The 12,424-nt window shown below is 34.0% G+C and overlaps 1 protein-coding gene across 3 annotated transcripts; it reads right to left on the reverse strand.

The window, feature by feature from the left end:
* Positions 1-1,313: 1,313 nt before the first annotated feature.
* On the reverse strand, positions 1,314-10,616 carry LOC116338486. 3 transcript variants are annotated; one of them, XM_031763779.1, is made up of 5 exons: positions 9,421-10,616; positions 7,852-8,131; positions 7,129-7,634; positions 6,845-7,000; positions 1,314-2,421 (listed from the first exon to the last, which is right to left on the reverse strand). In XM_031763779.1, the coding sequence occupies exons 2-5, from the start codon at positions 8,001-8,003 to the stop codon at positions 2,297-2,299; spliced, it is 939 nt and encodes a 312-aa protein (XP_031619639.1). In that variant the 5' UTR covers positions 8,004-8,131; positions 9,421-10,616; the 3' UTR covers positions 1,314-2,296. The 3 variants fall into 3 exon arrangements, with proteins under 3 accessions (XP_031619639.1, XP_031619642.1, XP_031619640.1); XM_031763782.1 differs by lacking the exon at positions 9,421-10,616 and adding an exon at positions 8,848-9,021; XM_031763780.1 differs by lacking the exon at positions 9,421-10,616 and adding an exon at positions 8,586-9,021.
* Positions 10,617-12,424: the final 1,808 nt, after the last annotated feature.

Here is a 12,424-nt window from a genome sequence, read left to right on the forward strand (position 1 = left end):
ATTTGAATATTATAAATTACCCAAGAAATTACCTGACTTCGGTTGTATACTGTAATTTAACAAAAAAATAGGTTGTTTCAGTGAAACAATTTTTTGTGTGCAGATATCAAATTTATTTGTTGCATTTAATAATAAAATTATCTATTCCATTGGGATGCTTAATTGATTTATATGCGTTGAAGAAAATGACAAAAAAAATGCATTTGCACAAACACAATTACAAAATAAATAAGAAACCATAAACAGAGAATGTAAAAAAATTGTTGCAAAAAAAGATTGTTAATTATAGCTAAAATTGGGTATAAATCTGAGCTGATTGTCTTTAAAATCCAACTTAAATATTTGGTCAATTTTTTCATTGAATTCAGCAAGAATATCGAAGTGGAAAAAGTGTTTCAGTTCAGATTTGTTTTTTTTTTTTTTAATTTCTAATTCTGTTTTCTGAAAATGTCAAAGTTTCAAATAATGAATCGATTGAATGTGTAATTTATTGATTTGAAAAAAATGTATCTTCAAAAATTGCATTCTATGGATCTTATGATGAGAAAAAACTTGCATGTTTTCGGAAGTAAAGTAAAGTATGGATTATTGCGCATTTAATAACAAGTGGTGTTATCTTATAAAAACGAAGAAATGTCTGTTTCGACAGAGAAAATCTTCGTTAGATTCGTTCGTTATTTTCGTTAAAATAATACGTAAGGAGTGGAATGAGATATATCAACACATCGAATTTCGGTATATTGCACATCATTTTCAAAATTATATACCCCACTCATTCGAATGTGTATTGCTTTTTTTGTTTCCTATATTTTGTTTTGCATTGCCAATGAAAACGCGTCATACAAACGCAATGGCGTTTGTATTAATTTAACGAAAATCACAATCAATTAAATTCTATACTTTAAAATTGATTTATTTTATTCGAATTAATTCTACATACTAAATAGATGACGAATGGCGTCTATTATTTGTCTATATATTATTGTTATTTTAGATATTATTTTATCTATGAAAAAGGTATTTACTTAAACAAAAAAATATGTTTCGTTTGTGTTAATTTGTTTTCTTTTTTCTTCTTCGTCTTTGTTTAAAAAGCAATGAACAAAATATGAGATCAAAAAATCCAAACGAAATGTACGTGCAGATTTTTCACATTATTCATGTTTCGCATTTGTGAATAATTACACACCACATTACTTCGTCGGATTTTTTCAGTAATTTTTGTTGATTCTTTTTTTTCTGCGCATTTTTCCATTCGGTTTTGGTTTCGTTTTCGAAAAACTTCAAAGTGCCAATTTCAAATTTTATTACCAAATATTTTTTTATGTTTAAATTTTTTTCTTCCAATCAACTCATCAAATATGATTTTTTTTTGTTCTTCTCGATAACCGTAGCGAGTTAATAAAAAGAAATGACATTTCCATGAGTTAAAATCGTGTTTGGAACATTGACAAGTAAATTTCATTCTGAATTATTTTATCCAAGTACGATAGAAATATAGTCGTCGATGTTCCAAATCAATAATGTCTCTATAGGATGTATACTTAAGTGATGTTAACCAAAATTGACAACAAAGAAATTAATTCGATTGTTTGATACTTAAGCATAAATGCTATAATTAATGTGGGTAAAATAATAAAAATTGACACTGTGGAGTTTTCTCAGATCAATTGAGATTCGAGGTATCGAAATCAATTGTGCTTTGAAACGACCGATGTGAGCATGTACATTTAATGACCTTAAATATAGCTACATTTCCAGTAGAATTCGAACCATGTTCGCGCACACCCTTCTCTTTCTCTCTCTTTATGTAATTAAAACAGTTGTTTTAACAAAAAAAAAAGATCCATTTGAATGTTAGTTTACAAGATTGGGTGTTTAACGCGAGGAGCATGCGGCTAATTGTTATCAAAACTACTGCCTAACTGTATCTACTCGATTCAAATGTTTTTTTCTTCACAAAAATCAAAATTTTATATATATATAGTGTTCAACACACAATGATAAGCCAAAACGTTGTCTATCCTACTCTATTTCGAAGAAGAAAAAAAGCAAAAAAAAGGATGATTATATGATAATAAGACTATTTCAATTCAAATTGCGACACTTAATTTAAATTGTGTGTATGTGTGATTGTTTAAATATGTGCTTAGATCTATATAATAATTTGACGCATATAATCGTTTGTTTGTTGATATTGTTTGTTTGTTAGTTTAATTTTTTTTTCAATCAATTGACGTGACCAGCAAGTTGCTGTCGTCTTCACATCGTATTTGACAGAACGCTTGTCCACGATTTAATGCATTGTTTGTCTGAAGTGTGATAATATCGTGCCATTGTTTGATGATGGTGAAAGTCGTGCCTTTTTCGGTGAGATTTTCTTCGGGGCTGGCTGCAAGCGCTTGCGTTCTTTTAGAAAATCTGAAATTGAAAAAAAAAAAAATGATATTGTAATAAATTGATTGCAATTTTGATGGTTTAAACAGTTGTTAGGCATCGATTAAATGTTTTTCTTTTGTTCGTTTCTTTCTTTTGCCTTTCGTGGAGGTCTTTAAAGGAAAAGATATTAGTATTTTTTTCTCTTGTTCGATGTCTATTTGGAAATTTCACACTAAAAATCGAGCGCAGCTGTTCGATAGCGATCATTTAAAATGCCATAGAGTCAATTCCATATCGTTTTGCGTTTAAACTTTTTGTTAATGAAAGACATTTTATCGGTCTTTAAAATAACGTGCACCATAAAAAAATGCAAGACATTTTTTTTTCGATTCGGCTCTAGTTGCCGTCATTAAGAAATACAGTGTGTGGCACTTATATCAGAGTTCACGATCTGGAATTTTTTTTGCGTAAAATCGATGACGTGTTCAATTTGACGGAACAGAAATGCATCGAGCAAAAAACACAAACCGAGAAAAAAGATCGGTTTGAATTTCATGGTAATGCATGATGTATGCACGCATACGAACGAACGAACAATAAGAAAATGAAAGAAAAAGGGAAGAAAGGAGATGGTGCGCGTATGTCCGCCGTAAGGTCAATAATGTTCTGGTCATTTTGCGGTTAACTGAAGATTAAATAATTTTCTTATAGACAATATTGTGTCTGAACCGTTTTTCCCTTCTCTCACTCTGTACCTCTCATTTCATCGGTTCTAACACATTTATCGTCGGATGCGCTGTGAAGGACTTTTGATCGGCTATGTAAATGTGCCAACATAATTTGATCGCCTCTTCATAAGCATATGCTGCATATAGCATTTAAATTCCGATCGTCGTAGTTGCAGTGATAGTGATCTACCGCGATGAATTCATTGTTTTTTTTTTGTTCGGTTGTATTTCCTTTTCGTCCTTTTTTCGTTCGGCAAGACCATCATCAGTGAACAGATGTCCCATGCATATATGATATTTATTAAATTAACATAACTGTTTGGTTTTCAGAGTTGTGTGCGCACCGGTTGTCGGCACACATCATATCATCAGACGATTAGATCCAATTTTTAAATTTCGGTTTTTGGTTCGTGCCGTATTGCTAATTGAAATTCCTTTTTTTTAATGCCCTCGAAAAGATTGTATCGCCACTAGAGTCCGAACAGGAAAAAAACCATCTGACGCGCTATACATTTCAATGGTTTTTGGCATTATGTTCGGTAATGTGATAATCATTCGAAACAAATATTGGCCAATTTGACCAGACGCGCCTTTAAATGGCCACATGTGGGCTTTTTTCTCGATTCGAATCAGAAGAAAAAAACAAACATATGTGTTTAAAATGACAAGCCAAATTTAAATATTGTCTTAGCCATTTAGATCGAATTCATTAGCACCAATTTTTTTTTAATTCGTATTCTCGACGAACCACAGTTTACCGATCACAGTTGAAAAACTTAAATTAGAACGAATCAAATGAATTTCACTAACAAAAAATGTCTAACGAATTTTTTAACATTTCCGGTAAAGAAAAAAATGTGAATGAAGTTCTCTGATAAAAGAAAGTTTCTAAAAAGAATGTAGTCTTTTTTTTCTGATAAAAAAGAAACTCTTTCTATAGGAATGTTACAAATTTTTTTTTAACCGTTTTCGATTCCAAATGTTTCCTTCTGATAAAGGTATGTGCGCGCGTTTTGAAATGAAAATGAAATGATAATTTATGCGATTTAGCCGAATGCCCATGTGTTCGATGGTATGCATAGTGCACACTTTGAGGCAGCATGCGTAACAAATCATGCAAACGGCTGCTGTTGCCGGTTACCGGTTGTCGCTTACCGAATTGGCTAGGTCGCCGTTTGTCCATTTGTTGTTTCATTTTAATCAAATTTATTCAAAACGCATCAGCGACGAAAAAAAAAACATGAAATTATGCTAATGCGTTCAAGGTAAATAGCCACCCTCAAACCAACGAAAAAAAACCGAAAATATTCAGTTCTTCTTTAATATCGGTATTTGTTGTCTCTGTCTTTCGTTTATGTATTTTTTAATAATTTCCGTATTAATCCGTGTGTTTTCTCTCTTTGGTCATTTAAAAAATGTGTATGTCTTGATCCGTTGTTCAAATAGAGTGATTCAAAGTGTGAAACTATGGATTGAAACGAACGAAACAAATGGCAACAGATGAAATTTTTTACATGGAGAAACGTGAAACTGGAATTTAATGGATTTTTTTTTTCGTTGAGTGAAAGACCTTGATTAATTATGGATTTTCGTTTGTAACGTAAAACAAACGCACACGAAATGCATCCGAAATGCGATGAGGTCGAGAGATCGAATAGGCAAACACAAATATACTTTATTTTTTCACTCTCTCTCTTTCTTCCGTCTTTCATTTTAATGGTTGTCTATAGACACACACGTGTGCTATTTTCAATATCTTGTTTGGCCGTGTTTTATTTGTATATTTATGGCCTAGCAATGAATATGTATGAATGAATATCTCCCCTCGGATTCGAATATCTGTTGCAAAGAGCATTTGCCAATGAGATATATACGATTGTGCGACACATGCGATTTTTTTTCGGGATTTAAACATAAAAACCAACTGAAACCATATGCAACGCAAACACGTTCCACGGAAAATGCATACATTTTTAATTTACAACGCTTTCTATTTGGGCGCATACAATCTTGTTATAGCAAATGTTTTTGTACATTTACACCGCTAAATTTAGATAAGCAAATGCCGATCTTCAGCTGTAGTTTTGAGCATGCGCCACTCTCATTCACTCTCTCTCTCTATTTATTCACATCATTCATGGTGCTTTCCATTCATAAAACCATAAACAGATGATCTTCTTCGCTCTCTAGCTGCATATTAGTTTAAAATATGTGAGCACAAAAAGTAGGGTGGGTCAGACACATAATGTTACACATTGATATTTATATTCGTCACTACGACGAAGAACAAAAATTAAGTGATTTTTTTTGGATAAATGAATGAAATGATGAAATTCTGGTAAATTGAATGGCATATTTAAATGTGCGTCATTGGACCAGAGACAGACAGAGACAGACGAGAAACAGAGAAAGAGAAAGCGTTTTGAAATTCTGTGTTGGAAAAATTGAAGAACAAACTTCCGTTTTGAAATTGTCAAATTAAATCACGATTGAAAAGGTCACGGTGTTCAATTTGATGGATATGTGATTGAGAGCAGATAGAAAGAAACGGAAAAAATAAGAGATTCAATCAAAATTGAGCGGGGGAGAGAGAGAGAGAGAGAGAGAGAGAGAGAGAGAGAGAGAGAGAGATATAAAAGTGGGGGTGAATGGATGAAAAACCGTTAAAAATCATGAATGCATATAGTAAATAGTTAAATGGCATAACGATCCGATTCTCCGGATATAAAGATCATTTATTTTATATTGGTTATGGTTTTATTTTTGTGTTCACATTCGTTCATCGTTCACGACCGAAATTCCGCATATAAAATGTTCATTGCATCGAGCGAATGCACCGCATTTAGTGAACCATTACACCGTTTACCCTTTTTTTTCTCTCAATCTCCATATTCATGCGTACTGCATATTGTTGCCGGTTTTTAGATTTATAGCCACGATTGGCTGCTTGTCTTGCCGTGCATATATGAATATATGCATCAGCTGTTTGAAATTTTCTTGTTTTTTTTTGTTGTTATTTTCGTCGGTTGTAAGTGGCTTCGTTCAGCCCGTGCGCCCATATTTCGATTTTTTGTAGGAGTCGTCATAATTTATGGGATAATTTTTATTTGTTCATAATTCTATTTCTTTGCGTCAGAACGTTACAAAACTTTATGGATTTTCTGGCATATTGTAAGAAGGTATTGAGAAATTAAAAGGAAACACTATTTTACGGTTGTTTAACATAATTTTTGTTGTTGTGTGAGAAATGTATTTGCGTTTTAAACATGAAAGCGTTGAAAAAACAATTTTAATTTTAATAAGCACAACGGACAATATATCTCGGTGCATTACTTTTCTTTTCTTTCCTCCCCATTGTCTTTTGGCTGTCGCTTGCCACTCGACAACTGATTTAAGTGACGGTTAGTCGTATGCATACATGTGCGTTACACGGTACCATGATCATATAGTATCGAATATGTCGGTTTTGCTCGATTTTCTCAGGCAATTCACGCTCCACAACACACATTCATTTCATCGATACAAAATTATATTGCCATTGTCGCATTGTTAGATTATTATTTATTATTATTAATTGGAAATTCGTAACGAATGATTTGACAGAATTTATTGGACGTGAGAATATTTTATCAATGTATTCACATCAACAATTGTTTCCGTTCAACTTCACTAAACCTTCTTCCATTTGTGTTGATTGCCCAACAGAGCCAAGGTATTGTCGAAAATGAAGTGCTTACCTGTCATTTTGCGTTGTCGCTTCTCACGTATCCGTGGGCTGTTCCGCAAAATCCGTGCACCACTCGAGTTGCTCGCATTATTGCAATTGCTATTTGTGGTTTTATCACTACAGCTAGTATCACAACTTGGAAGCGATGCAACTGTTGAACGATCAACTGAAATGAAACGAGCCGATATTTCATGTGTGATGAGTCAAATTTCGAATGTAAAATATGGTGGTTATCAATATATGGACAATGTTTATGATTGCGAATATGTTTGAAAATTTGACTGTAAAACTCACCACGATTGGACACGGGCACCAATGTAATATTATCGGTTGCATGACAAATTTCGGTAGTTTTATTTGTTTCCAATGGGCTGGTTGAGATATTCGATGTCGATGGCATCCAGTTTAAGTCGCACACATTGTCCTCTTCTTCGAATGAATCTTCATCGCATGACGATGCCGATGTATGACCACCGTCAACGTCTTCGAACGATAAATCGAGTACATTGCTTTTACTTGTGTTCACATAACGATTCGATTGATCGGCCAATTCATCATACAAATCAAGAAATGAATCGCGACGCATGTGATGCCGTTTCTTCGATGGTGTACGATCCGGTTCGATGGGACGAATATGGGCGGCTCGGCTTAATGCATACATTTCGGGTATTTCGTTTGTCGGTGGTACACGTTCCCATAAAAATAGTTTTGTATCTTCCATTGGACAACCGCGCACAAAATCAAAGCCCCATTTTTGACTAGCCGACATTTGATGTTTGGCCAGCTCTTCTTCGGCAAATCTAAAAAAATGGCACACATTTAAATTGAATTTGAGATGTTTGTATACTAAGTTCGACATCATTTCAACAATCGATTGTCGATTTGGTTTCGTTCTCTTGCATCCGTGCCCAAGTGAGAGTTTTCTAAATTCATTTAGACGAAATTCTCACACTCTTTTCATGTTTACGCGCAAGATAAAATGAAAATGAATTTGAAAAAAGAAAAATATTTTCTTACCGACTGCACTCTTTTCGATCGACCGGCCCGAATAAGTTACGACGAACATGATCGAGCTTGGCCCGTGGTACTGCGGTTTGCATTTTGGTTTCGGTGAATTTCACATTAAAATCGCTGTCGTAGCGATATGTATTGAATATCGATACACTCATTTTGTTATGCGATCGAGATGCATATATTTTTGATGAATGATGGAGTTCAGATATAACGTCCGATGTCAAACAATGTCTTTATTTTCTTTATCTCAATGAAACTCCAATCGAGTTATAAATGATCGAGTCTGTTCAAACAAAAAAAAAGTATATATAAATATGCATATGAGCATTCCAAACAATTTCAATGTCCAATTTTTTCGCCAATAAAAAGAAATAATAATATTTATTTAATGCTGCGTTCTTAATTTTGTGAATTCTTTCGCTTTTGTATGTACACAAGACGGCAAAATACTATAAAGTACACACGAGACCGCTAACACACATTCAATGACACAATTTTTTTGTCTTTCGGTTCCGGATTTGTTTATTATTTTGTCTTGAAATTTATTTGTCGTTCATTACTTTTTTTGCTCTATTTGATGTTTTTTTATGCTGTAGCGAGAGTTTTTTTCTTTTAAAATTGCAGTTTTTTGATTGATTATCGCTAATATAATCGTGAATAAACAACAAAAAAATGTGCGGCAGCTATTGTACGACGTAGTTCCAATTTGAATGAGTTGTGGTTGGTTAGGTACGTACTATACGGCTTTACACACAATGTCTTATTTTTGCACTTATATTTGGGACGACTTTCTATTTTTTTTTTCGCCTCAGATTTTACAAAACTTGTCTTTTTTAGAAATTTTTGGATTCAAATATGAATTTGGCCTTTGAAAATATTGTTTCTTCTTCTCTTTTCAATTTTCCCAAAAACACACGAACGACCATAGTCTTTGAATATGATCAATACACAATTATACCGAACGGGTTAGATTGTTTTCGATCTATTTTTTTTCTCCACCTTTGTTTTTATGTTACTCGTTGTGAGAATACTGTATACACACTGGATTTTAGCCGGATAAAATCTTTGTTTGGACTATGTTTTTTTAGCACAATTGTGAAACATTTGAACGAAAAAAAGGTAATAAATAAAATTTGGAGAATGAAAAATAAAATGAGATTAATTTTTTTTATATTTATACGCAATGACAACACACGTTCTATACGGCAAAATGTACTAGCTAAATACACGACGTCGCGTATGAAAAACAAAATGTCTGCCGTTCGATAAGTCCACACAACTTTTTATTATTGTGTATTCCTCGTTTTTTTATTATAATTTTTTTTTTGTTCATTCGTAGTTGGTGTTTCGTGCTGTTGTTCGTTCGCTGTTTTGTATTGAAATACAAGCCCGTTTCGTTGTGTATTTTCTCGCGTTATTGTGCTGTGTGCGTGTGTTTTTTTTTGTGTGTGCTCTCTCACTCTCTTGAGTTTTCGGAGAGTATTGAATTTCTCGCTCGGTCGTGAATGTGTGTGCCGCAGAGCGATCAAAATCAGATACACATTTACTCTTTCGTTAAACGATTATACGTACATATATATACGGGCGATGTGTGTTGATGGTATGCGTTTTTTTATGCTGATGATATACAAAAACTATCTTCTCACATTCGATGTGCCGTTGATGAATTCTGTCGTTCTACTTGGTTTCGTTCGATACAATAACACCGAACACTGAAAACACTCTGATGTGATAATGACGTCGGATGAATTGATATTGACGTGTTTTTTTCGTTCTTTGTACTTATAAGAAACCACTAACACCAAGAGATGATACACCGTCCGTTGTTTTCCTCTCGGCACTCAATCTTTTATTCTTTCAGTTTCTCTCTTCGCTCTTTGTTTGTCTTGCTGATGCATACACAAATATTATTCAGATGGGATCGTGAGTGTAGTTGTTTGAGGTTGTACTTGAGTCGTAACACAACTTTGAAAATATTATCATAAAGATCGTTGTTGTTATTTTTTATTTTTTTCTTCTTTTTTCTTCGCTTAAATGATTTCGGTCCGTTGATGCCGTATACTTTTTTTTATTATTAATGTGTGTTGTTTCTTGTGCTTCCTTGTGTGATTTGATTTGCTCTATCTCTATTTCGATTGTCTCTCTTCGTCCATCGATTGTCTAATACACAATTAAGCCAACACAATCACAATTCACATAGCTATATGTTACAGTTTATGTTATTCAAAACAAAATAAGAATGGAAACTATTGAATATATAAAAAAATTTGTTGATTTAAGAATTTTTTTTCACATCATTTACTGTTTACTCTTTTTTCTTTGATCGACTCCACATTTTATTTTACGTCGTTAGAGTTTTTCAATAAACGCACTCGCCGGGAGAGTTCAGTTCAAAATGTAAATAAAGGGTATTCGTTGAAAATGAAAATTTCACTTCGATTGTTTTGAATGTTGTTTGTTTCAAAATCGAACACTGTTTCACATTAACCAAATGAATTAATTCAGTTGAATTCCATGGAATGGTTGTTTTTTTTGTTGTTCCGTATGGATTCACCGGTGCAAAGGAAAATGTTTTTCACTTGGAAGATGGTCGGCTTGAAACAGATCGTATGCACTCGATATTATGAACCTTATTCAACGAGCACTTCGCCTGAACTAAAAAAGTCAACACTCAAAACGTTCCCGTTTTCAAATAAAAATCCTTACGGGTGCATACAGAAAAATAGTTTATGGTTGCGTTTTCAACGTATACAACAGATACGCTTGTTTAGGTGTTCGATGCACTTTGAAAGGGGCCCCTTTGTTGAATTGTGCAACTGTTCTCTTTCCTCTCTTTCATGCCCTGCACGAAACAAACGAAGCGAAGCAATTTTTTGAACCGTTTGCGTTCGATATTTGCCCGGATTCGAAACGCATTCAGCTTTAGGCAGTGTGTACAAATACACAAACGCACACACACCAATGCAATTATCACTACTTTAGATACGCACACTCGGTTGTGTCTCGTAACGTTTGCTTGCCTTTGGTTTCGCATTGACACGGCATTCGTTGTACAATATGTACATATATATCTCGTGGGCATACAAAAAGAAGATAAAGGGAAGCGAACGCAATGAGAGATAGAGCAAATGAGAACGATCGAATGAATGACGAGGTGAACGAGAAAAAAGGGAGAACGAAAGCGAGCGTAAATGGCTCAACAGCAGGGAATAATCTCTTTTCGAATAAAAAAACGCAACGCATAGCGTTCTTTCATTTGCAACAAACTCATTAAGCAAGTAGAAAGAATAAAAGATACGATGAAGAGTGCGCGAGACTCGCTGCAGGCAAACTCGAATCAGAATAACAAAATACGGCCACTCGTTTTGTCATACTCATCGCCGTTGCTTGTTTTTTCTCTCTTTCTGTATATATATGTGTGTATTTTTTTTAAATTTATATTCGTTTGTTCATCATATCGGAGGATGCGTATGCGCAATATGCTCTCTTGAATATGTGCTCTCTCACAATAAACGTACGAACGAAGAAAAAAAGAGTTCAAAACAAATCAACATACGAAAATTAAAAACGGAAAAAATATCAGATTTAATGTGTTGGCAGACCGAATATGTGTGTGTAGAGAAGAAAAATGGAACAAAAAGAGCGAACAAAAAAAGGGCACGCGATTTTTTTTAAATTTTGCGTTTGAACAATTATTATTATCCGTGTGCCATGTCCTTCTCATCTCCACATAATATGATCGCTTCTTTTTTTGTTGTGTTGAACATTTCGGCTTAGTGGCTTAACAGCGTTTACTGTGTTACACGCAGATCGTATTTTAGCGACCGGCACTCGCATGTGCGCGCGCACGCACAACACAAAATAGTTTTATGTAATATGTTTCCCTATTTTAATGCACTGACTGGACCAGAGTCATTCCATTCTTATCGCGTCTTCACTTTACCTAACTGACAACGATGAAGACGACGATCGCTGAAAATAACAACAAAAGAAGATGTGCTTTGGGAGTCTTGTTTCGATTTACTGTACTGTAATTCACTTCGTTATTCTTTCTCTTGATGCTTTTTTTCTCTTCCTTTTATTTCGTTTTTGTTTATTATTTTCTGTTATTACTTGGCGTGTCCTCTCTCGATGTTGTACATCGTACACGGTCGTCATCGTCGCCGTTTTGATATTTTATATATTTTTAATGCTGATGATGAGAAGAAGAGAGAGAAACTCGAGCTTATGATGTGCATGACCTGTAGCAGTTTCAGATAAAAAAAGACGACGATGAAAAAGAAGAAGAGCAAAATACACTAAATGCACTTGGCAATCCTATAATCTACGAGCATTTCATGATCTTTTTATGCATTTTTCTTTTAAATCATCTTCTTTTCATACGTTCGAGACAGACGATTTTAGTCGAACGCATTACTTCAACGATATATTGTTGCATTATTGTTGGATATATATTTCTAAAGCCTAGTAGCCTTTTATCTAAGAATTCAACAGCTTTTTAAAGTCGTTGTCACTTCGTTCGTCTTGGATTCATGTTTTATTTTTCTCCCTTTTTGTTTATCGTTCTACCATTTCT

The sequence above is a fragment of the Contarinia nasturtii genome, unplaced genomic scaffold (assembly GCF_009176525.2).
Source record: "Contarinia nasturtii isolate CC-2019 unplaced genomic scaffold, AAFC_CNas_1.1 Cnas_scaffold_414, whole genome shotgun sequence".
Taxonomy (NCBI): domain Eukaryota; kingdom Metazoa; phylum Arthropoda; class Insecta; order Diptera; family Cecidomyiidae; genus Contarinia; species Contarinia nasturtii.